We start from the raw sequence: 27346 nt of genomic DNA, 5'->3' as shown, positions 1-27346 counted from the left end.
TAATAACAAAAACAGCATGGTTTTGGCACCAAAACAGACTGATTGGCCAATGGTACAGAATAGAGGACACAGAGACTAACACACAAAATTAGTGCAAATACATCCAGTGCAAATACACCTGCCTCTCTTAAACCCAAAACTTTTGTGTTATGATTTACAAATTATATTGCTATAAGTTCATGTTTGTGTGTAAATTTGTTACAGTGGGGTAATTTTATAAAAAATGAAATAACAAGGGATAAATTGAATAACAGGGAGCACAATATGTTTTGATGACATTTCCCCCCACTTTTGCTTTTCTTTTCTTCTTCTTCTTCTTCTTCTTTTTTTTTTTTTTTTTTGTGTGTGTGTGTGTTAACGATTGAACCAAGTGGCATTCTATCACGGAGCTAAATTAACAGCCCTTTGTATTGTTTTTTATATTGAAACAGGTTCTTCCTAAATTGTCTAGATAGCCGCAAACTGAATCCTCCTGCCTCAGTCTCACAAGCAGATGAGATTACAGGTGTATGCCTCTGCATCCAGCTTGCTGAATATCTTTGTGCAAATTTACAACTAATTTACAATCTTGTTAGTGACTATTTTTGTTGCTGGTGATTTATCTCAAATCATCACTTCTAATATGATGAGTGTATATGACCTCAGTTTGATTTTAAAAGAAGTGAAATGAATTTTTATGTTGGATACACTCTGTTCATATTTTACAAACTGTGTGCTTATGTACAGTTTTAGTTTTAGAGTGCCAGTTATCTTCCCCATCAGTTTGTAAAATATTTTTAATTAACATTATAACAATATTTTTGGTACTTTTTCAAATTGCTCTTTGCTTTCTAACATTTCTGATTATGTGTTTGTTGCCAATAAATGTTCTACTTAATACTGTCAAATTGTTGCTATATACTACTAATATTTCAGTTTTAAATTTAGGTTTTCAGATTTCTTATTCAGTGATACTTTTCTTATTCTTTGAATTATTGTATTTTAATAACAAAATAATTTTAACATGTGAGTTGAATATTTGATTTTAAAATTTTTATTAAAATGAGGTACTCTAGTATGTCAGAAATGGTTTAGATGGCTTTGAGATGGTTTATATTTTGAAAATTTTACTACATGTTATATATGTAATAAATTTTCTTCTAATCATTCCTTTAAACTTAGTTGTATCTTACAAATTAATGGAGTATAACTGACATTATTTTCTACAACTCATTTTATTTTACTTATCATTTCCTCTTTTACCCAAAAAGGCATTTTACAATTCTCTAAGTGACAGAACCTTCTTATTTTATTACTTAGTATTAATCTATTATATTAAAATTAGGAAGTATTGTTTGTATCCTTTCCATTTTGTGATGTGGTGAAATTTTTGTTGTGAGTTAATAGTCCACAATCACAAGTGTTCTTTGAAAAAAAATTGTATACTCTTAAAAAAAATTCAAAACATACTAAGAAAATATGTTTTACTGATTTTGTTGTTCAGCTTTCCTTAAGCCTTTGTTATATTTTTCCTCTTGATCTCTTTTGAGCAGTGGTGCATTGCCATTACCATTAATCAGTAGAGTTGAGAGAACGGAACAGTGGGGGGAGATGAAGGGAAAGGCAAAGTAGTGAAGATTGAAGTAATGCAAATTACACTTCATGCTTTTATTTATTTATCTATTAAATGTTTCTATTTGTTGTTTTCAGTTATACAGTAAAGGAAAAGGCAGTAGAATTTGTTTTGACATGTCATACCTGCATGGAGAGTAACTTCCCATTCTTGTGGGGTTGTACATGATGTGGAGTTACCCTGGTCATGTATTCACATATGAACATAGGAAAGTGATGTCCAATTCATTCTACAGTCTTTCCTTTTTCCATCCCACCTCCCTTCCCTTCATTCCTCTTTGTCTAATCCAGTGAAATTCTATTCTTCTCTCCCCCCTCCCTCTGCTTACTGTGATGTTCTATGCTATTACAATTATATCCAAATGAATCCTAATATTATCTATAACCAATAAAATGGAGAAAGAAGAAGAGCCAGGGCATTATTGTCTTTAACCAAGAGATAAAATGCAGGAACTATAGGAAGAAGACCATGGAAGAAGGTTATCAGGACTTTTCTGCTGACAGTGTCCCACAGTCTTACTATACAGTTACAGTTGGTTACCTCTCCAGTGAATTCAAAACAGGAAACAAACTCATTCCCTGAGTCTACTCTATGGTGAATATTTGCCAAACTAGACTTGAGGTCCATTTTCCCCTAGGATTGCAGTTCCTAATTGGAAGGGGAGGTAGAATTTGTGCCACTAGCAATATAATAATGGCTCCCTAGGGTGCTGGGTAGTAAAATAATGAAGTAGGGCATTGATGTTAATGCTGATGGCCATGGGAGGAAAAAAGCATATTAAGAACAGTTATTGGAGTTGTAGTTGGCCAGGCCATACAAAGAAGCACAATGACCACTCCATTGAGGAGTGACGTGGTGAGTCTTTTGTTGCTGGTTTGAAATCTTTTCAAAGAAAGGGAGGAAGATGTGCAATAAACTGAGAATGTAGCAAATTAATAAAATACTTCCTTGAAGGCCTTGGGTCATGATTAAAAAACAAGACTGCATTCTCCAGAACCGTGTTTTGGGGATTCTGAAACTCTTTCATTTTGATATTTAGTGTTTTTTTTTTAAATGTCATAAGTGGCTCAAAGAAAGTAAATTATCCAAAATCTTAAGGAAGCACTTATGCGACCTGAAAGGTGATAGCAAGCTAAGCCATTTAACTTATGTTCAGTTCTAAAATTGTAGAGACCTTAAAATTAGAGTCCACAAACAGAATAGTGATGGATTGCAGGACAGCTATAGGAAGTATAGCTGGATAGTGACAAGAAAGAGGTCTTCAGATTAGGATAAAGAAAACACATCACACATACTTCAAGATGGTCATAGGTGTGTTCCTTTTTATAACTTTTGCCAGGAAGGAAGGGAGAAAATATTTAATTAGGACCTCTTATGTATAATTCTGGAGTAATTTTTTTTACATATGCTGTCCATTAATTTTCAACATACCTTCAAATTTTAGCATAGAAAATTAAGATTCAGGAAGATTAAATGAAAATGCTGAGATAAAAATGTGAATTTATGTCTTTCTTCTGCATCTGTAGTGCTTTCTTCAGAATACAAATCTTTGTCTTTCTTCCCTGATCACTGGAAGTATCCTTACCCTCTACATGAGAAATGCCTATATATCAGTGCAATGATTTACTCTTGTACTGATTAGTTTATTTCTTTCTTTCTTTTTCTTTTCTTTCTTTCTTTTTTTTTTTTTTTTTTTGCACATAGACTTGAACATTTGTTATTTACCAGAAACTCTGATTCTGCTGGCCTTAGTGAGATATATATGAATACGTGGCACTTGCACATAAACTTTTGTCAAATGAATAGCAACCTAGTTTTTGCTTTATAAAAGCGTTCAAATAGCGCTGAGCAAAAAAGATTATTGAATAATGTAAAATGTGAGAGTTTGTAGAAGATGTGTTTGGCAAGGCAGAGTTTCTGTTTTGTTGCTTGACGTGTTCTAAACACCTAATGGAGCAGATAGAGCTTAATGTGTACCCAGTGCATCTTTGTTAACTTGAAAGAGTTCTTAGGAATCTTGGGAGAAAATGATTTGAACCATCAGAGAAACTGCCCAAGCACAGGCAGAGGCATTGCTGTCATGACATGGCTCCCTGAGTCCTCAGTGAACTACATGAAGTTCTGTGGATTAAAATGTAGTGATCCAGTCTGGCAGCTAGAAGAGAAGAGTGTGGGTTGCCACGCATGACTTTTTCTTTTCATTTTTTTGCTATGAAATTTGAAACCTTCTAAAGTTCTCATGGATCATTATAGAATTCAATAAGAAGGTGCTTGGTTAAATGCACATTTGAATGTTCCTAGGACTGCCACACGTCAGCTAAAGTGTTTCAAAACCAATTCTCAGCTGTTCCTTGTCCACAACACCATGCCTTCTTGTATCTATGCTGCCCAAATAACTCTGGATAAAAATCTCCAATCACCCTTCCCAGGTCAACAAGGGAGGACATTTAAAACATACCTCTAGCTTCCTGCCTTAATTTTTCTCTTCTAATTTCTCCCTTTAGCCTTGAGAATTAATGAGGAAAGAAAAAAAATGTAAATAAAGAGTGTCATGAAACATTTATTTTTTCTTTTCAGAAACACCGATTGTGTTCAGATTCTATAGTTCTGAATGTAGATAAGAATCCCTTATGACAAAAACACTAGATATGAGTATCAGGGAGCCAGAAGAGATAAAGAAATTTCATCCTCCGATATGATGTGGCTGACTCAGTTGTTCAACCCAGTGATTTGTATATTCCAGATCCAGAGCTCCATTTGCAAGACAAAGTAATAAATAATTCTTAATCACCACCTAGCATCCAAGTGCAAATCTGCATACACGAACACAAAAGATGTTCTTTAAATAAATACCAGCATACTATATCACAGAACGGTCCCTGCTTAGCTGGTGCTGTTCTCTGCACTTTGCCTGTGCATTTGATGCTCACAAAAGCCCACCTTCTAGATGGGAAAGTTGTATCAGAGAAGTTAATACTGCTCTCAGGTCACACAGTCACCCAATAGAAGAATAAGGACCCAAATAAAAGTCACCTGCCTCTGGTTTCATAATCTTCATCCAGTATAAACACAATACTTTTATCCTGTTATGACTTGCAAGTTTTCTTACAATAAATACAGCATTTATATAAATTCATTATAGTATGGTAAATTTTATAAAATGAAATAAATCCCTGGGATAAACAAACAGGGTGAATATACTCAAGGAGTACAGTATATTTTGATGACACTTTCCCCCTTTTTTTGGTATTAGGGGTTGAATACAGCAGTGTTCTACCATTGAGCTAAACCATCAGCCCATTTTATTTTATTTTATTGAGACAGATCTTTGCTAAATTGCCCAGGATGACCTTAAACTGGTTATCCTCAGCCTCCAAAGCACCTTAGATTACAGGTGTGGACCACTGCATCCAACTTGCTGAATTTCATTGCATAAATTTACAACCAATTTATAATCTTATTAGTTATTTTTTTTATTTAACCCACACGACTGCTGAAATTTGATGGGCGTACATGATTTCAATTTGATTTTAAATGAAGTGAAATTAATTTTTATGTTGGGGGCCTTTAGTTCATATTTTATAGGCTGTGTGCTTACATCTAGTTTTAGTTTTAGATTCTTAGTTATCTTCTCCATCAGTTTGTAATATATTTCTTGTTAACATTATAGCAATATTTTTGGAAATTTTCCATTGGTTGTTTGCTTTCTAAGGTTGCAGATTGTCCTTTTGTTGCAAATAAGTGTCCTATTTCACATGGTCAAATTGTTGCTAATTTACTACTCATGATATTTCATCACATTTACCTTTAGATTTTTGGATTTTCTATTCAGTGATACTTTTTACAAATCCTTTGCATTTTTGTATGTTATTAATATATGGAATAATTTTTAGCATTATGTGAGTTGAACATTTGATTTTTTTTATGTTTATTAAAAGTGAGCCAAGGGTGGTGGCATGTGCCTGTAATCCCAGCAACTTGGGAGGCTGAGGCAGGAGGATCGTGAGTTCACAGCCAGCCTCAGCGAAAGCGAGAAGCTAAGCAACTCAGTGAGACCCTGTCTCTAAATAAAATTCAAAATAGGGCTGGGGATGTAGTTCAGTGGTCTTGTGCCCTAGAGTTCAATCCCCAGTACCCATGCCCCCCCAAAAGAGTGAATTACTATAGAATGTAAGAAACAGTTTAAATGGCATTGAGATGATATATTTTGAAAACTGTCACTAAAATTTTTGCTTATGTAAAAATTAAGGTTTAAATTTTCTTCTAATCACTCCTTTAAACTTAGCTCTATATTATAAATCATGGAGTATAATTGACATTATTTTCTACAACTCATTTTGTTTTACCTATTATCTCCTCTTTGACCCAACAATTTTACAATTCTCTAATGGCAGAACATTCTTATGTTATTACCCAGTATTAGTCTACTGTATAAAATTAGGAAACTGTTGGTATCATTTCTGCTTTTGTGTCATGGTTGAAGGTTCTGTTGTGAGTTAATGGTCAAGAATCACAAATATTCCATGTTGTTTGTGAACAGAGTGTATACCTTTTTTTAAGTAAAGTTCAATACATATTTGTAAGAAATGCATTACTGATTTTGCTGTTCAGGTTTTCTGAATACTTTGTCTTATTTTTTTTCTCTTGCTCTCTTTTTAACAGTGGGGGGTATTGGTATTACCCATTAGTTACTACACCTGTGTCTTCTGTACATTTGGTATGGTATCTTTCTTATGATGGTTGTACCTATCAATTTAATTGTGAATTTTAACTATTAGTCTTTTTTGTTGTTGTTGATCACTTAATGCTCCTGGATTGAATTATAAATTGCCAAATATCAACCAACCTAGATGCCCTTCAATAGATGAATGAATTAAAAAAATGTGGCATATATACACAATGGAATATTGCTCAGCAATAAAAGAGAATAAAATAATGGCATTTGCAGGTAAAGCTAAGTGAAGTTAGCTAATCTCAAACAAATGCCAAATGTTTTCTTTGATATAAGGAGGCTGATTTATAGTGGGATAGGGAGAGGGAGTACGGGAGGAATAGATGAACTCTAGATAGGGAAGAGGGGTGGGAGGGGAAGGGAGGGAGTATGGGATAATTAATGATGGTGGAATGTGATGATCAATATTATCCAAAGTACAGGTATGAAGACACAAATTGTTGAGAATATACTTTATATACAACGAGAGATTTGAAAAATTGTCCTCTATATATGTAATAAGAATTGTAATGCATTCTGCTGTCATATATAAATAAAAAAACATTATTTATTTTTTTAGAATAAAATTAATTTTAACAATAACTGTGGGTAAGTGGCAGAATGATCAGTAGAGCAGAGGGAGAGGTCAGGATCTGAGCAAGGGAAGTGAACTGGAGGTACTGGGGACTGAATTAGAACATGTTATATTCCATGCTTTTATAATCATGTCAAATGGATTCTTTTGTCATTTACAGCTAAACAGAACCAATTAAAAAGGACTGTAAGTGATGGTTGATTTCTACTTGTTAGAACTTGAATAGGATTAGTGCAATAAGCAGAGCAAATTTGATATAAGCTAATTTTACTCATTGGAATTTTCTGTGGTTAAAATTATTCTTCACTAATTAATCATTATTTTCTTATGCTAGAAAATTAAAACTAGTTTCTATTTCTCTTCCCTTTTTCTACAGAAAATGTCAGTTCAAATCCCTAACCTCAATTCGAATTGATTTTTTCATGTCCTGTTGACCCAATTACCATGTTTGTTTGTTTGTTTGTTTGTTTCCCCAGATTCAATCTGTGTAACAGAATTCAGTGACTCTGGAACAGATTGATCGTGTTTTGCTCTAGCAGGTGAAGTCCCAGAGCATCTATAGTTAGAAGTGGATAATGACAGATAGGTGAAGAAAGTGAAGGAGAAAGGAGATAGAACAATTTTGAACACTTCAGAAAATAGTTATCCTGCACATAAATATCCAGGCATCACTAGCATGGTAAATGTTATCAGATTGAACGTGCAAATAATTAAAAACTTACATTTATTTTTACAAATAATTTTTGAAGATCTGTAATTTTTTTTCTAGAAACATTCCTAAAGAAAGACAACTGTGGTGACTTTTAAATGAATCCTAATGTACCAAAGACCTCCAACTAGAGTTTAAAACAGACACATATACAAAAATTAGATAATCAAAATGAGCTTTAAAATCCCCCCAAATAATCCTTTAAAAATAGCATGATATCTCATAAAACTAATCCATTTTGATTTTACAAATTGATAGAGGTGGGTAATCATCACTGCAATCCAGTTTTAAATTATTTTATCATTCCCCAAAACCCTTTCTGCCTGCTTGCAGTTAAATCCTGATCCCTAAAGTCCAAAGTTATAATTTTTCTGCTCTCAATTGTGTAGATTATCCTTTTATGGACATTTCATACAATAGAATTTGCAATGTGGTATTTTGCACCTTCACTTAGCTTAATGTTTTTAAAGATTATTTATGCTGTGGTATGTTCCACTAGTTAATTTATTTTTAATGCTGAATAGTATCCATTTTTTTGGTTATACTAAATTTTGTGTATTCATTAATAAGTTGACAGACATCTGGATACTTTCATTTTTACTATTATATATTATGCTACTATGAACATTCACAGAAATGGCTTGGTTGGAGGGTCTTCACTTCTCCTTTATAGATTCTTATTGATAGTTTTTGTTTTGATTTCTTTTACCGCATGGTGAATATAGCTAATAATTGAGTACTCTACATTTCAAAATTACTAAGGAAATACATTTCAAATGATATCATCACAAAATTTTAAATATTTGAGATGATGCATATTAGCTACCTTGATTTAGTAATTCCCTATTGTATTAAAAATAATATCATCTTGAACCTCATAAATACACACAACACAACTAGAATTTGTGAATATGTAATAAAAATAAATTGATGGGTCATGTGATAATTTATTTTACCATTTTAACAAAGTGCCAAACTTTTCTTAAGTGTGACTGTGTTACTTTACCTTTCCTCCAGCAATGAGTGAAGATTTATTTGCTATATCCTCAAAAACACCTTTTCTTGTTCATCTGTTTAGTCACAGTTCTTCTGGTGCATGTTTTCCATTGTGCCTTTACTTTGTATTTCCCTAATGACTGGTGATATTTTGTGCTTTTTCAAATGCTCATTTCCTACCCATTGATACCATTTGGTAAAAATGTCTGTTATTTTTCATCTGGGTATTATTCTTATTACTTAATCATAAGAGTTATATATGTGTATTAGATGCAAATCCCTTATTAGATACATGTTTTGGAAATCGAGTCTTATCATCTCTGGTGTGCCTCTTCACTTTCCCATTGGTAACTTTTGGAGTGTTTAATTTCTGGGCTCCCAATTCTGCCCATTGACCTATATGTGTAACTGTATGCCAGTACCATAACATCTTGATCACTGTATCTTTAGAGAAAGTATGGAAATCTGAAAATATAAAATCTTTCATCTTTTCTTTCCTTATTGACAATATTTTGACTATTCTGGTTTCTTCCATGTTGATTTTATAGTCATCTTTATAAGAAAAGCCTGCTCAGATTTGGTAAGAATTATGTTGAATCTATTCATTAATTGGGTAGGAATTGCCTCTATTATTTTTTTGTTTACTTAAATCACCTTTAATTTCCCTCAACAGTGTTGGTCAAAGAATATAAAATTACAGTGTGAGAGGAGGAACGATATTTGGTAGATTTCTGTGTATCTGTCTTGCACTTCTTTTGTTAAATTTAATACTTTTTATGTTATTATCAATAAAATTGTTCTCTTCGTTTTATACTTGGATTGTTTATTGCTAGTTGTTAGCAAAATTGTGCACCCTTAAAGATGTCTATGACCAATTCCCTAGAATCCAAGAATAAGTTATTTTATTTTAAATGGAGGGATTAAGTTTGCAGGTGGAATCAGCTGATAGTAACCCAGTCCCTAGATTTTTACATGAGGTTCCTGAATAGATCTTAATTCTTTCTCATTTCGCTGCAGGTTGTGGCTGAAAACTTCACTGTGATCGCCGAGTTCCTACTGCTGGGTTTTTCAAGCCTTGGTGACATTCAGCTTGCTCTCTTTGTGGTCTTTCTCTTTTTATATCTAGTCATTCTTAGTGGCAACGCCACCATTATCAGTGTCATCCGCTTGGACCAAAGCCTCCACACGCCCATGTACTTCTTCCTCGGCATCCTGTCCACATCTGAGACCTTCTACACCTTTGTCATTTTACCCAAAATGCTCATCAATCTCCTTTCTGTGGCCCGGACGATCTCCTTTACCTGCTGTGCCGTTCAAATGTTCTTCTTCCTCGGTTTTGCTATTACCAACTGCTTGCTGTTAGGCGTGATGGGTTATGATCGCTACGCTGCCATCTGTCACCCTTTGCATTACCCCATCCTTATGAGTTGGCAGGTCTGCGGGAAACTGGCAGCCGCTTGTGGGATTGGAGGCTTCTTGGCCTCACTGACGGTGGTCAATTTAGTCTTCAACCTCCCTTTCTGCAGTGCCAACAGAGTCAACCATTACTTCTGTGACATCTCACCAGTCATTCGCCTGGCTTGCACCAATACCGACGTTCATGAGTTTGTCATATTCATCTGTGGGGTTCTTGTACTCGTGGTCCCCTTCTTCTTGATCTGTGTCTCTTATCTCTGCATTCTGAGGACTATCATGAGGATTCCCTCAGCTGAGGGCAAACGGAAAGCCTTCTCCACCTGTGCCTCCCATCTCACCGTCGTTATTGTTCATTACGGCTGTGCCTCCTTCATCTACCTGAGGCCCACAGCAGACTATGTGTCCAACAAGGACAGGCTGGTGACAGTGACGTACACCATTGTCACACCATTACTAAATCCCATGGTATACAGCCTCAGAAACAAGGATGTTCAACTTGCTATCAGAAAAGCACTGGGCCAGAAAGGGTCTCTAAAGCCATAGATAATAATAATATAATAATAAAGTATTAATATATTTTGGATTTCTTAATAAATGACGTTTTCCTTTATCACATGTATATTCTACCTGTAACAGGGTCCTTGAAGTCATAAGACTCTTTAAGATGTATGTCATAAGATGGTTTGCTTCTCATCATCCCTTTAAATCCGATATGTGGGCTAATATTTTTAAAGTTCTCAGATGGAATGTTAGAAAACTTCTCAAATGTAAATGCCCAGTCCACTGTAATAACTAAAAGTCTAAGCTGGCAAATTGTGGCACATGCCTGTAATCCCAGCGACTCTGGAAGTGGAGGCAGGAGAATTGCAAGTTTGAGGCCAGACCAAGGAACTTATCAAGACTCTGTCTCAAAATAAAATAATGAGATAAAACAAAATAAAGAAGAAGGGCTGGGGATGTTGCTTAGAGGTATAGTGTCATGGGCCAGGCTATATGGGCAATGACCAAACAGACTCCATTTTGCCCTGAGATTCCACATCATGCAAGAAATGCTTCTCCCATGGAAAGCCCCACCTCTGGTGAAAAGTTCTGGTCACAAGTTGCTTAGCATAGCATGTTTGGCAACACAAAATGGCAATTCTTACACAATGTAAAAGTATTCTCTCTTTGGTTCCCATTTTTTCTTGGACAATGTACCCTGTCAGAGATGGATTGTCTAGAGGTTGGTGAACATTCTTTAACTTGTACTAAACTAGGGACGTTTTGGCCCACTTCCTTTTCTGCTTATGATTTTAGATCTCATGATTTTGTTTATGGTTTTGAATCCCCATAGCAATAGCCACTTGTGCTTTAAGATGGTTTTGGACTATAAAAGGTGTATTCAAAGCCAGGGAGGGGGTTGAAGAGTATAGACTTGCAGCCGACCTCTTGGCCCGCCAGCTGGTGGGTCTGGACCACCAACTGGTGAATAAAGTTTCTGTCTCCTGCTTTAAGATCGAGTTGGTGATTTATTGCAATCTCACCTTAGCAATAGCACCCCTGTGTTCCATCCCCAGGATCACACATACACAGAGCCACCACTTCTCGCTCTTATTGCAGTGACTGGTTCCTCAAGAATTCCACCGGGGAGGGAGAGGAGCCAGGAGGAAATTTCTCATTTAGCTCCTCAGGTACTTTCAGGGCCTTTTGGATTGCACACTGAGTCTTCCTCTTGTGGAATGGTTTCATGGTTTCTGGAATAGTTTCCTCCTTGAAACTTATACCACATTTCTTGTGATACAGTTAAAACCACCTCTTCTGAAAGTTTATGAATTTGCTTCTTAGTTCAGAGAGCTCACCACCTTTCTGGGTCACATATCTTCTGGAGAATTTAGTGGGTAAATTACTTTTTAACTGATTCCAGAATGATTTTTTTTTCTGCTAGTTTGCTCAAAAATGATCCAGAGTTAAGAACTGAGCATCTCTGACACCCATAGCAAGCAGAAGAACAGAGATCTTTTTCTATGAGTTGGCGTTTCAGGCCAATAGACACAGACTCCTATATTTAAGTTTCTTAGGTAGACTCAGTTTCATTTTTTAATCTCCAGGAAATACATATCACGGTAATTCCCTACTCTGGCTGCATCAGGGGAGTGGGAGAATAGGTAAAACATTAAGTAATCTGATAGTGTCCTTGTAAGACTATATTTGACATTTTTTTAACTCAACATTTTTTATAAAGTAATTCAAACATTTTCTTCCCTCAACTTTCGCATCTCCATTGAAACTGAGACTTAAAAACCTCCTTTTTTTAAAATATGTAACACTCTTACCTGTTTTTCCTATAGAATAAGTTATCACGATTGTATTTATTGGTAAATATTAATTTCAGAAAGCTACTGTCTGTAAAAAGAGTCAAATAGTTGGCCTAGTTAATGGTATGGCTATAGGTTAATCACCTTACCCATTCCAGATCACATATTGCAATTATTTGAGAATCTGTTGAAAACTATGTATCCCACACATAAAATTGTCCTCATTCACATAAAGAGAGGGGGGAAAACTCATTATAATATAAAGAGTTTACAGAGTCTCCACAATCATTCAGGGATTCAGTTCATAAGCATTCTTTTCTCAGGGCAAACTTATCTAAACCATTTAATTCTATTTTTACTCTTTTATCTTCATTTTTATTTATAATTTGGTTGTAACATTTTCTTTAACCAGCTTGACAGATTATTAATACCCTGTCACAGATTTTATATATTTTATAATTGATTATGATGACAAGAGAAATTAACTGGCATCGCAGCTGCCATTGTCTAGATCTCCTTAATGGATTTAACTATCCCTTCAATACTAAATTTCTGAAACATCACTATGCGTTAAACAGAAATTATCCTGGTGAAGATAGTGCAGACAATTAACTGGAATAGTGCAATTTAATTTCACATTCGTTAAAAAAATCTTAGGACGAGCTACTGTGTATTTTAAAAACTAAGGTTTCTGAATACAGAATATTGTAGAAATTAGGACAATTAAATTCTATACTGCAGAAACTTGTGATAATTATGAGTCTCCAGATATGGACTTTACATTCAATGCCTTGACAGATTTTAATAAAAAGTGGCTAAGACTAGAGTTCAATACTAGTATATAGAAAATTCCCTGCAGAATTCTGTCATTTATAAGGTTTTAAATTTTCTACTGATTTTTATGTATCCTAATTTTCTATAATCCTCTTGGTATGTGGATCTCCTGAGTCTCTTTTTATCAATAGAAATATGGAAGAGTCAAATTATCTTTAAAAATAAATTATAATAGTAATTCAGAAGATAATACTCCTTCAGGAAAATAGATAGCAGTGATAGAAGGACCCATCAGCCCCTGCCACACTTCAAGTATGAAAAAAGATAGTATAAAATATACTTGAGGTTTCCACACTGGACATCACACCCTTCCCTGAGGTTTGTAAGGGAGGATCCTCATGAAGACTGATCCTGTGCTGGCCCAGGAACCAGAGTTTGTCATTTGAAAGGTCCATCATCTTCTGTTAGTCACTGTATAACCTAGTCTACCATAAAATTCCCTTCCCTCTTATCAATTTCATGAAGTACATGTATTTCCTGATTTTTATTAAAAATACTATAGTAATTTAAGCCTCCTTAGACATCATACTGAGCTCTGACTTAATCAGGTTATTAGGTCCATATGTCATCTCCTCTACCAGACTATTAGCAATGTGAGAAGTATTTTATCCTGTTCATACATTGCCTAATCCCATTTTCATCTGTGTCCCTGAGAGAGATCAGTATGCAATCAATGACTAATAAAAATCTTCAAATGAAGAGAGACTCCTCTACCCACTAAACAGAACACATGAAAGTACAATAGTACTTATGTCCTCTAGAACTCAGTGATTTGAAATAATAATAATCATTTATTTGTACTTATAAATTTGGGGAGTACTTATGAGGATGGCTTAACTCTGGTCCATATTGTGTCAACTTCTTGACTAGTTTTAGGAACTATTTCCAAGTTGGCTCACTTACATGGCTAGCAAGATGGTACCACTTACGGCTAGGAGATTGAATAAAGCTGTATGCTGTGAGTTTCAATTCCTCTCCACATACTACTTTCCAAGGAGTTCCTTGGAATTTCTCACAGCATAGTGACTGGCTTCAAAGATTAAATGTTCCAAGATACAAGAAGTGGAAGCTTCTAGTATTTTTAGGCATATCACTACTGTAAGAGTTTGGATGTAAGATAACCCCAAAAGTTCATATGTGAGACAATGCTAAAAGGTTTAGAGGAGGAATGATTGGGCATTAGATCCTTAGCCCAATCAGTGAATTAATTCTCAGTCCTGTCAGGGGATTAATTCACCTGAAGGTGTGTAGGCTGTGGCTGGAGGAGGTGGGTCCCTGGGGATGTGTCTCAGGGGTTTGTATTTTGTATCTGGCTAGTGGAATCTCTCTGCTTCCTGATCATCATGTGAGCTGCTTCCTTATACCACACTCTTCCTTCACGATGTTCAGCCTTAACTCAAGCCCTGAAGAATGAAGCTGCCTGTCTGTGTACTGAAACCTTTGAAACTGTGAGACCTCAAATAAACTTTTCCTCCCCTAAAACTGTTCCTGTCAGGTCTTTTAACAGTGAAAAAAGCTGACGAAAACAACCACTGACTTGCTGTTCCTGACACCCCAAAATATAATTGAGAAAAACATAGGGTAAGTGCAACACACACTCCTTTTTGAAAAAGCAGGAAGGAAGTACATGGCAGTCACATCCACATTTTTTCTTTATTGTGGGTCAATTGTGAGCCTGTGATGTGACAATTTCCTTAATTGTTTTTTAAAAGACATATGAATTAGTTATCGGTAGCGCGCTCGCCTGGCATGCGTGCGGCCCGGGTTCGATCCTCAGCACCACATACAAACAAAGATGTTGTGTCCGCCGATAATTAAAAAATAAATATAAAAAAAAATTAAAAAAAAAGACATATGAATTAACCCAAGATTTATGCCTTTAAAATACTTAGAAATCTTACTAGTCATTAAATTTCTGACAAAGTATCATATAACCAGATTCTGGCGATCTTTATTTTAGAGGCAAGAGTTTCCTGACAGTATTGTGAATTTGATCTTTTTCTTGAAACCATTTCATACTTGAAGAGTCTTTGTTGAGGGTGATTTTTGTATGAGAAACACGTCTATTTCTAAACCCAGAAGCTTTTGGACTCTTTATGGTTTCTTTCAACTCTTATCAAAAATTTAAACACCTTCTTTCAATCATCCCTTTATATCCTTTTACCATTGGTGTCATTTTTCTATTGTCTCACGAGAAATTTCCCTAAGAAAATCTGAGTTTACTAAAAGTACTATTTTCCAGGCTACAGTTAGAGATTACTGCCTTCCTTCCCAACAATGGATAATAATCATTTTTAACAAACTCCAACAACATTTTACTCTTTCATTTTTAAACCTTTAAAACTGTTTCCTCAAGGACCTTCCATTTTTTCCACTACAAACTCCTTTAAAACCTTGTAGATTTCCATATCATTAGTTCCAAAAAATAAAAAAAGTGCTTTAAGTTTTGATTACAATCACACCATGCTTTTGAATGCCAAATTCTGGTCCCAACATTTATTGCTGTATAACAAACTACATGGAATCTTATCTGCTTAAATTAACAACAATTATTTATTTTGCACATAAATCTGCAAGTTGGCAGGAACTCAGTGGAGTATCTGTTTGTGTCTGTTCTACGTAGGTTCAGCTTAGATTGTTAAACTGGGCTAAAAGTTCTACTTCTAAGATTACTTATTTATGTGGCTGATTGGTTCATGTTATTATTATTTGTATGCTTAGCTGGAGATTTTGGCCAAGAGCCTTGGCTTCACACCAGAGATTCTCAAAGGGTTGTCAGGACTTCCTCCAACATGGCAGCTAGGGAGCAAATGGATGCTCCAAGAAACAGGAAATAGAAGCTGACGAAATCTATGCATCAAGTTTGATAGCATCACTTTGGCTAAAATTTGTTGATCAATGTAGTTACCCAACTGGCTTAGTTTCAAGGGAATGGGGCATATTTACCACCTCTACAAGTCAAAAGTGTGGGAAAAAGGTGTGACTATTATTTGTGTACCTGGAGAAAGTTAAAGCCCAAGGATGAATCTTCTCAGTAAAGTATTCCCAAAGATCTATCCATTATCTTAATTTCTGGTAGAACTAAAGAATAAGGGAGTCGCCAAAAGTTCCTTTATTAATAACTTGGACTTTATTCTAATTTTTCCATCCTTGCAACATCTCTGACATTGTACATGAGCCCCTGAGAGAGACATCAATGAGTGTCTAGAATTCACTCCATTTCTAGCTCAGCTCAAATGTCTAGACTCGCTGTCATAAAGAAAAACTGTGCAACCTAAAATATGCAGAGAGTTGCTGAAATCTATACCAGCATGCTATCACATTTTCTTCCATAACCTCAAATTTCTTTTTTTTAAATTTATTGAACACATATTTACCAAACTCATGCTATATGCCAGACACAAATGAACTTGTTTCCTAAGTGCTGAAAGATTTATGGTGACTCTCCCATTCTAATATTCTGTCCTCTGGTTTTGGTTTTTGTATTTTTTTCCCTCTCTTCCAGATTTTGGAAGTGGACATATGAAATGATCTAATAAAGATCATTTCCTCTAACATAAGAATGAAAACATAGAGGCATTGGGTACGGAAAATCAAAGGGGACAGTTACACTTGTGTCTGTTTTAACCAATGGTGCCTGGCAAACTTCAACTCTCTAATGAGCACCCAGAGAATTTCTAAAAGGGAGTCAACAAATCTGCATGGTGTATTAGAAAGGCCCTTCTCTTTGGCCAGCTAATTTTGTACAGTGTATTATCTATGTTTCTACTTGCTAATTAGAGAAATTATGGATAAATATTGAGCATAGTGTGGTAATCCCCTGTGGAGGAGGGGATCTCCTTTAGCAACCAAGGCATTGAGGTCATGGCTAATGTGAACAGGAAAGACCACAGGTAATATTCATTGAGACTAAACTACCCAAGGAGAAAAGGCTCAGGTGATACTTTTCTGTGGAATTAATAGTGTTCTTATGTGAGTCGGAGATTTCCTGGAAAATGAATAAGGGCTCATGTACATCAAAACAGGGATGTACATGAGCCCTTATTTATTGCTATATAAATTTTGGCAAATTTCACCTAGAAACTTGCACATAAATTTCTTGGAGGTTTCCAAGAATGAAGAAACCTCCTTGCCACAGAGCATTAAAACTCTGACTTGACGGAATGTGACATTTTATTTTACTTAGGGACTTTGAATTTCTTAATTGAAAAGAGTAGCAATTGTCGAGTAATTCATTTGTGTGTCAAATTTTAAAATTATTGCTTTCCAATAAGCTAGCTCTGTTTCCCCCTAGGTACTGGTACCAAAAAGAAGAGCAAGAAATGGAAAGGTAGAGGTGATTTTTCAGGAAGAACAGTTAAATGCATGGTGTGTATGCCTGTTCATTTAAAAGTTTAGAACAAGGCAATTAAACTCCTGGTTCTAGTCAAATTTCAAATTTTATTAAATGTTGCTAAGAAAAAAGAACAAACAATGGCCGTTTATTTATGTGCAAAGGTGTTTAAACTTGAAAGTAAAGTATTTTAAAATGCACATAAAAAAAAGCTTAATGAGATAATGGAGAAGACCCCTTGGTAATCAAAAATGATAATGAGATAGCTGAAGGTTTTAAGGGATCTTTTGCGTCTTCATTTGTAAAATGATGTCAGAAAGATTTTTCATCCCAAAATATTAAGACATAATGTTAATATTGCATGCTAAATTTATATTAAGGAAACAATTTGGGAAATTCCTCAAGTCAAATGCCATGTATCTGAGAGTTTAAAATAATTGTGAGAAATTGGTCATCTAATTTTTCAAAAACTTTCCAAACACTTATCATATCCTGGGGACTATTGTGTTTGTGGAAGATGCAGTTTTGGGTATCTGGCAAATAATAATTCAGAGTTAAAGACAGAATAGTAATGGCAAAGCAAGTAAAATTGTGATGATTATTTTTTTTCAAATATTTATTTTTTAGCTTTAGGTGGACACAATATCTTTATTTTATTTTTATGTGGTGCTGAGGATCAAACCCAGCACCTCACACATGCCAGCAAGCACGCTACTACTTGAGCCATATCCCCAGCCCCAACTGTGATGATTATTAAGGAAAACTAGAGACAGAGGTAAAGTATGGAAAGATTCCATGAGTACAGTCTTTTTTAACTAAAAATTGAAGAAAGTCTACAAAATTGAATGAAAATAACAACAAATAAAGCATGGGATAATTCTAGATGTTAGAAGTAATGTGAAAAAATGGCTTGGTTGTTAAAATTTTCTTAAAGTGCATGTGAAAGTAGAAAGGTAGATTTTGGAAGACTATGAAACACCTAGGATATCTTACAGATAATGAAGCTCATTTAGTTTTGTTAATATGATCCAATTTGTCCTATGTAAGCAGAATTCTTCCTGTATTATAGGAAATGGTTCAGAGTGACAAGAGAGTCTAGGGAGTCCATTCATAATGGTCTTGTAATAGTTCAGGCAAGAGCTAATTTCTTTAAAAAAAAAAAAAAAAGAAAAGGAAAGACAGAAATGGATTTTAGAAGTTTTTTTTTAAAATAGATTGGATGTGAGGGCTGAAAAAAAATAATGAGTTTAACATTTCTTAGTAATGTACAGCTTGAGTGACTAGGAGTATTTTTGAAACATTTCATTGAGATATGGGTTCTAAGGACCCACTTGGACAGGAGGTGAAAGAGGAAAAGAATATTTTGATTAAAATTTATAAAAGCTAATGCCAGCCATGATAACTGGGTTAGAGGTGTTAGGGGAAGTATCTTATACTTATACAGAGGTCCTGGGTGTGACAATCTGGTGGCCCTCCATCTCAGGTTTATCAAAGGTAAGCCGTATAACTAAATGGCCAACCAGTGAATGCTAATGAAGCACTAAATTATTCTAGCAGTGTGTTTTTGTAAGGAGAAATCAGGCCTAGTATCTTATAGGAGTTTATAGAGCAATCATAAACTAGCAGCAGTTCAAAACCAAATTAGTTTAAGGGGATGACTGCATAGAAATGGGGTAGATAATTATTTCTGAATGTGAACTGTCCTCTTTTAAAAACAAACAATACAAAGGTAGATCCATGGAATGTTTCCCTAAGTGAGGGATGCATTAAAAGGGGATGTGTGTGTATTGGAATGTGAATCCTCCGATGTCAGTGCTATTGTATATTGACATAAGTACAGGAAATCAGGATAAAGGTCTGACCCTCTGAAATGATAATGTAGATAAAGGCTTTTATGAGGATTAATTCACTAAAAAAATTGAGTGAAAATTTCATAAGTTTCCAAGGAAGGGACTTGGTTTCATTTGAGCCAGTGACTACACATTTTACATAAACAGTGTCCCCAGATTTATGGCTAAAATCATTGGCAGAAGAGTAACAGCTTGGGCTCCTATATTTACACACACACACACACACACACACACACGTTATCTATATATAGTTTATATATATAAACACACATTATACTATTATCACTCCACTGCCCACTGTAGAACCCCATGGTATATAGTCTCTGGAACAAAGTGTGTATAGCTAGCCATTGGAAACTGATTGGAAAAGCTGGGTTTTCTTTTAATAGAAAATATATATATTCTCGAATAATTCCTTGTTGACAATTTTTTCTGTCCCCCCATATCTGTTTGTCTCTCATTCAAACAAGACTGGCACAGCTACTTTTTGAGGGTAAATTTCTCTGATTCCCAATTTGAAAGGTTTCTGGACCTGATCATATTGGTTTTATTCCATGGGAGCAACTCTTCATGGATAACTCCTCCTCTGTCACCGAGTTCCTACTGCTGGGTTTCTCCAGCCTTGGGGAATTGCAGCTTGTCCTCTTTGTTGTCTTTCTCTGTCTCTACCTGATCATCTTGAGTGGAAACATGACCATCATTTCCGTCATCTTCTTGGATCGCAGCCTCCACACACCCATGTATTTCTTTTTAGGCATCCTTTCTACCTCTGAGATCTTCTATACAATTGTCATCCTGCCCAAGATGCTTATCAACCTGCTGTCTGTGCTGAGGACAATCTCCTTCCTGAGTTGTGCCACCCAGATGTTCTTCTTCCTGGGTTTTGCTGTCACCAACTGTCTGCTCCTGGGAGTGATGGGTTATGATCGCTATGCTGCCATCTGCCAGCCTTTGCACTACCCCATTCTCATGAGCTGGAGGGTATGTGGACAACTGGCCGCAACTTGCATTGTTAGTGGATTCCTGATATCTCTGGTGGGAACATCTTTGGTTTTCATCCTCCCTTTCTGTGGCTCCAACAAGGTCAACCACTACTTTTGTGATATTTCACCGGTCATCCGTCTTGCCTGTGCTGACACCTACATCAATGAACTGGTCATCTTCATCTGTGGGGTCTTGGTGCTGGTCGTACCCTTGATCTCCATCTGCATCTCCTATGGCTTCATTGTTCGCACCATCCTGAGGATCCCATCGGCTGAGGGCAAGCGCAAAGCCTTCTCCACCTGCGCTTCCCATCTCATTGTGGTCATTGTTCACTACGGCTGTGCCTCCTTCGTCTATTTGAGACCTTCATCCAAATATACATCTGGCAAAGACAGGCTGGTGACGGTGACTTATACTATTATCACCCCACTGTTGAACCCCATGGTATACAGCCTCCGGAACAAAGACGTGCAGCTAGCCATTCGGAAAGTGATCGGAAAGACTGGGTTTTCTCTTAAGAAACTATGATAGGAACACTTTTCAACAGTGCACACACATTTGGGTCAAGTGTGTTACTAATTTTTAAAGTCATGACAATATCTAGTTTACTCATTGAACTCTATGGCATTGAATGAGTTCTTTGACATCTTGGGCCTTCGTGTTTTCCTATGTAAATCAGGGAATTTTTCTTCTCAGCATTAGGGTAAAGATAAAAGGAGATACTTTTTCATATATAGCAATAAAGAATACCTGTCATTCTCTTTCTCTTTTTTCTTTAGATTTATAGCTTTCATAAAAGTCTTAGCCATCATTATCTCTTGCCCTATAATTGTCTTGTTTATCTTAATCTCCAATTTTAGACTTTGTTTAAGTTTATGTCCAGTTTAAAATGAGATTTCCAGACCTGAAGGTGCCTTTGGCTAGTAGCACTGTGTGGCAGAGAGCAACATTACCCTACAGTAATTGGATGAGTTAAGAATCAAACATTGGTTCCGTCATGATTTCATCTATGATTCTTCTGCATCTAAATATTAGTACATGGAAAATAGGAAAATCAAATTTTCCTTTTCTGTTTCACAAGGAGTTTGTGTCTAATAGATGATGTAAAAGCATATGTAAAACAGAAAACTGCATAGACTGTCAGACTCATATGAAAGGCTTTGCTCATTTCCATGAGGATTCTATTTCATTCAGATTCTTTGAACAGTCAGTTCAGGCTGCCTGTTCTGACTAGGCCTTTGAGCCTCTCCGTAACACAGAAGTGAATGGATAAGAATGATCAACCATCCTGTCCCATCTCAGGCTGAAAATGTCTGCATGGCCTGCCACACTGAATTCATTAAGGAAAGGGAGCTTCCAGGCCTCAAATAGATCATAGGACTAGGTAACACTAGAGAAGGAAAGACTTGGATGTTTGTCTGTTTCTACCTCTCCCCTGTGTAGAAATCCCTTTATCAGTATCTCCGAGGGAAACCAGAAACACTGACTGAGAATCAGCTACTCCACAAAAATGCCCATTGCTGCTGTACTCTTCTCTTATTTCCCCTCAACTCAGTTGATATTCGCCTCTGGGACTTTCATAGATTCTGTATTGTATCATAGAGTGAGTAATAATCCAGGTTTACAGCTATTTGAGATAGTTGTGGTGACAATCTGGGCCATTTATTTTACCCAAGTCCTGAATTTCAGACAGCTCACCGGCTAGGGTACAGTCTTCAGGATAGGCCGCCGTTCACCAATATTCTTTTTAAAACACAGTGAATGCAACTGACACACACTTGTCCTGTGTGACTTCTTTTTCCAGGTGTAGTAAAACTGTATCCTCCCCAATAATTAATTGTATTTAGGTTTTCAAAGTAAAATATAAATACAAATCACAAGTTGTGTTTCTTTTGTTTTAAATATTACTACCGCTATTCCTATTTTTTTCTCCTTTGCTTCAGTTGGTAGGTAAGTCATTTTATTTATTTTTATTCTTCAGTAGTTAATAAGGTATCTCAGTACTACCTGTCTCTATAAGTACAGTGGTGGTCACCTCCATTACTTTTTTTCCCCAGTAGGCTTCTTGATTCCCATACTTTCTAGGACTGGAATGTTAATTTATCATGAATATTTTTCTTGCTGGTATTTAAGTAACTTCTGCTATTTATTTCCAGTTTTGTCGTGTGTTAATGGGACAATGTGATTGACATAGTTCTATTTTTATAATTTAACAAATTCTATTATTGGCTGTTTTTTTAATTATGCCTTGTAAAGAAACTTCACTTCGATTAAAACTTTTGGATGTGTACTAAGGATGTAATTATGTTATGGATTCGTTTTTATTGATTAAATTCTTTTAGTTTCATTACATCATTTATTTGGCACATATTATGTAAAATACATGCAGGGATTCATTGTGCTGAATTAAAATATTTTCCTTCATTTGTGCTCATTAGCTTTTTCATTATATTTCTACCATCACCAACTTGTGAATATATTATAGCATCTTCTTTTTAAAATGCTAACTAGAACTTTTGTGATTTAACATCTATGTTCTACCCATAAACACACTCACATGATAGTAAGGGCACGAGAAACACATGAAAGCATTCAAGAAGTTCAAGAGGGGAAGATAGCACATGGGAGATAAACAACTATACATTTTTAAAAAATTTTAAAAAGGATGATTGGCAGGGTTCTTAGCAGAAAAGAGACATCTGAAAATGCACCTGCACAAAGGGGACCCTGGGGCTGGTATTGTGGCTCAGTGGTAGAGCACTCCCCTAGCATGGGAGAGGCCCTGGGTTTGATCCTCAGCAACAGATAAAAAGATAAATAAATAAAGATATTGTGTCCATCTACTACTAAAAAATATTTTTTTAAAAAGGGGGGGGGACACCAAACAAAAGTGGGCCAATTTACAACACACTGCACATCTTTACAACGGAGCCACCCAGATGGCACTGAGAAGAGTAATATTGGTTTAATATGTGAATAAAGCAACACAGCTTCTTCATCCGTGCATCCATCTCACACAACTGCCGTGAAGGAACAGATTTTCTTTTCCCATTTCCTACAAAAAACAATGCTTCGGTAAAATATTACAAAACAAAAACAAACAAAACAAATTGCTCAATACCAAAGAGTGGATATTAAGTGCTCTTGCCACAAAATGATGACTATGTGAGGTCATGTGTACGCTGGATTTAATCATTCCCTATTGCATATGTACTTCAAAATATTCTGTTGTACATGATACATACAATGCTATCTGTTGATTATAAAAACAAGTGAAAGTGAAAACAAATTACCAGCAAAATGAAAAACTTGAACTATTGTGTCTTCTATTCCAACAGATTTGTCCGATGATTGTGTGCCTGTGTATCTCAGTAATATTCACCTCCAAAAAGGTTGCCTCCCATTTACATTCAACTTCTACACCAATCTCATCTCAAGCCAATAATAGAAATCCCATAGACTGACAATAGACCGCAGTGCCCCTGGAGTGGCATTGTTCTATGTCTCATTCATTCCCAGTTAAAACTAGAGGTTTAGTTGTATGACAATAAACCAGAGGAGTTTAGGGTTAGAGACACAGGGCAGAATGGAGGCACATGTGAGAGCCTACATTCAAAGCCAAGGAAGAAGTCAATGCTACTTCAACCACAAACAAAGCATTTGTTTGTGTGCTCTCAAAGCATGGAGCATCCCCAGCCTCTTTCCCACCCACAGGTGGATGCCTGGAATAAACCCCTCAGCCAGAATACAGGAGCACCTCTTTCTGGAGAAGCAATGGGGGTTAAGGGTTACCTCCTCCGGGAGATAAATAGCATGGTTTTGCCTAACCCTTCTCCACAGGCATTTCTCATGTACAAAGAACTTCAAACAAGCTTTTTATGTGCCATGGTCTTGAATATATTTAAACATTCACCTGTTATTGGACGTTCGGAAAAGGCTTGAACATGAAATACAGAGGAATAAACATGAAATAAAAATAAACTCAGGAGAAATACAGAAAATTCAGAGTAGAAAATAAAATGATTACTATCCTCATATAAAATATATTGAATCTATAAAAATATTTCATGTATACCTTTTTAATCAAAACACAAACACACAGAAAAGCATACAAATCATAATTGACACATGGGAGGATTATCACAAAGTGAACAATGAATAGGTCTAAAAGCAGAGCATTACAAACATTTCCTTTTCTCCCTCTCTTCCCCAAAAGAAACAACTTTCATGGCATCTGATATCATGCCAATCATCATTTATGATTACAAATTATCACAATAGAATCATACAGAAAACATTCTCTATTATTATTTTTAGAATTGTTTTTCACTTTATATCTCTCTTTTTTTTCCTGATTGGCTTATCTAGTCAATTTATTCAGTATTCTGCTCCTCCAAGTTTGAACTTTATTTATGAAATGATTTTCTTTTCATTTCTGCTTCCTGATCTAGCCCCCACTTTTAAAACATTTCTTTCTCTAATCATTCTTTTAAATTCCAATCTTTGCTATTATTTCATAGTTTCTATCACTTTAGTTTATTTTAACTCATTTTGAAATGTTTGCTTAAAGTGTTCATCTTTTATTTTGTTCTCATATCTTCTGGGCTCTTGCAGGTTGTATTCTGTGGGAAGCACACTTGGCAAATAGGGTGTTTATTAATAAACACACAGGAGCAGGGCATATTGACAGAGGGAGAAGTCAAATTCAATGCACTTCTAGGGCCAGGCTTGGCTGAGCCAACAGAGAACTGTGTAGCTAGAATAACCATTCAGAGTAGGCCCAGGTTATGCTTTAAGAATAGCTGAGGCTTTATGGACCTCATTAGTCTGTGCGTAGGTAGAGTTTTCTCCAGAAAAAAAGGGCTCACTTTGGACAAGGTGTCTATGTATTTGGTAAAATGTGGAAGTCTCCCTACTGAAAACACTACCAAAAACAGGGGTGACAAGGCCCCTTGCCTAAAGGAGTGTCTGGGTACATCAAGGTTTCCACTACACTGACACAGTGATTTTCTAGAAATATTCTACTGATTATATTATAATAACTTCATGAAGACATGTATGTGATCTTTTTCAGAATGCATGCTTATATGAGATTGGTTTTCTACTGTTAGAAGGGAAGGACAGTCTGTGAAAACAGACCTAGATTCGTAGCCATGGAGCTCCCTCTTGTGTTATTTTGGGAATGTTGACCTGGGAGTGGAACTTCTCAACTTGGCTCATTTTGAATGTTGGCATATCTAATTTTTTAAATTCTTTTTAGATATACATGATATTAGAGTGCATTTTGTCATCCTATACATACATTAAGTATAAGTTATTGTAATTAGGATTCCATTCTTGTGGTCGTATGTGGTGTAGGGTTCTGCAAACTAATTTTTAAGTTATCACCCCTGACTGTTGATTTCTTTGTTCTGGCTGTGCACATCATACTAAGACCATCAAAACATAGTCTTTCCTTTTCTCAACTTTAATACTATATTTTGAGTTTTGAGTACAGTTTCTTGATCAGAATTTTTTTTTAAATATGGCCATGGGAGATTTACAATTTGCCTTTTGCATTCACTTCTCTCCTTATCTTATTTTCTTACGTTAAATTTTATAATTTGTTCTAGTTAGTTACACATGACAGTAGAGTGTATTTTGACACATTGTACACAAACGGAGCACAGCTTCTCATTCCTCCCGCTGTACGTGGTGCAGAGTCACTCCAGGAGTTTAATCATACATGTATATAGGGTAATAGTGTCTGTCTCATTCTACTGCCCTTCCCATTCCCACAGCCCAATCCCTTTCCTAACCCCCCTCTGCACAATGCAAAGTTCCTTCAACTTCCCACCCACACCTGCCACACACACTATAGATCAATATCCGCTTATGGGAGAAATCATTTGGCCTTTGGTTTGGGGGGATTGTCTTATTTCACTTGGCATGATATTCTCTAGTTCCATCCATTTACCTGAAACTATCATGATTTCATTCTTCTTTAAGGCTGAGTAATATTCCATTATATAAATGTGCTGCATTTTATTTATCCATTCATCTATTGAAGGACATCTAGATTGGTTCCAGAGTTGAGCTATTGTGAATTGAGCTGCTATAAACATTGATGTGTCTGCGTCACTATAATATTCTGCTTTTAAGTCCTTTGGGTAATATACTAAGGAGAGGGATAGCTGGGTCAAATGGTGGTTCCATCCCAAGTTTTCTAAGGAATCTCCATACTGTTTTCCATAGTGGTTGCACCAATTTGCAGTCCCAGCAACAATGTTTGAGTGTGCCTTTTTCCCCACATCCTCGCCAACAATTACTATTGCTTGTATTTTTGATAACTGCCATTCTAACTGGAGTGACAAGAAATCTTAGAGTACTTTTAATTTGCATTTCTCTAATCGCTAGAAATGATGACAAAATTCAATTATTTTAAATATAAGTTTTTGAAGTTTCACAAATAAATATACCCACTTAGCTACAATACCAATCAAGAAATGCAATATTTCTGACACCCTCCAAAAAATTATTTCATGATACTTTCCAGTTGACTTCTTACTTAGAAAAACACAGTGTTAATCTTTATCAATGTAGTTGAATTTCCATTCATTTAACTAAATTCATAGGCAATAACGTAGTATGTGTTCTGGTGTGTCTAACTTCCTTCACAAAATATAATTCCAATAGAAATCCTCCATTTCACAGTGCGTAGATTGTTCTTCTCATTGCTGCATACTATTGCCATGAATGAATATGCAAAACTATCTTTATTCATTTACCTGCTGAGGGGCATTTTGCTTGTTGCTACCTAATGGCTATTATGAACAAACTTGCTAGAAGTATGTTTTGAGCAAGTCTTTTGTAAACATTTGTTTTCATTCTTATCTGTTATGTGTCTAGAAGTAGCACTGTGGGTCATAATGTAGCTATGTATTATATAAACTAACTACCTTATGACCCAAAGTGTTTTCCAGAATGGGTGCAATTTGTCACTTCTACAAGTTGTTTCACAGACTCTTAAACT

The 27346-nt window shown here is 35.7% G+C and overlaps 2 protein-coding genes across 2 annotated transcripts; both read left to right on the top strand.

The window, feature by feature from the left end:
- Positions 1-2440: 2440 nt before the first annotated feature.
- On the top strand, positions 2441-10582 carry LOC107147278 (olfactory receptor 10R2). The gene is made up of 2 exons (XM_015491666.1): positions 2441-2467; positions 9641-10582. The coding sequence occupies exons 1-2, from the start codon at positions 2441-2443 to the stop codon at positions 10580-10582; spliced, it is 969 nt and encodes a 322-aa protein (XP_015347152.1).
- Positions 10583-19920: 9338 nt separating this feature from the next.
- On the top strand, positions 19921-20862 carry LOC107147277 (olfactory receptor 10R2-like). The gene has a single exon (XM_015491665.1). The coding sequence runs from the start codon at positions 19921-19923 to the stop codon at positions 20860-20862; it is 942 nt and encodes a 313-aa protein (XP_015347151.1).
- The last annotated feature ends 6484 nt before the right edge of the window (positions 20863-27346 follow it).

Source organism: Marmota marmota, unplaced genomic scaffold (assembly GCF_001458135.2).
Source record: "Marmota marmota marmota unplaced genomic scaffold, marMar, whole genome shotgun sequence".
Classification (NCBI taxonomy): Eukaryota; Metazoa; Chordata; class Mammalia; order Rodentia; family Sciuridae; genus Marmota; species Marmota marmota.
This window is presented reverse-complemented; position numbering and strand designations above follow the sequence as displayed.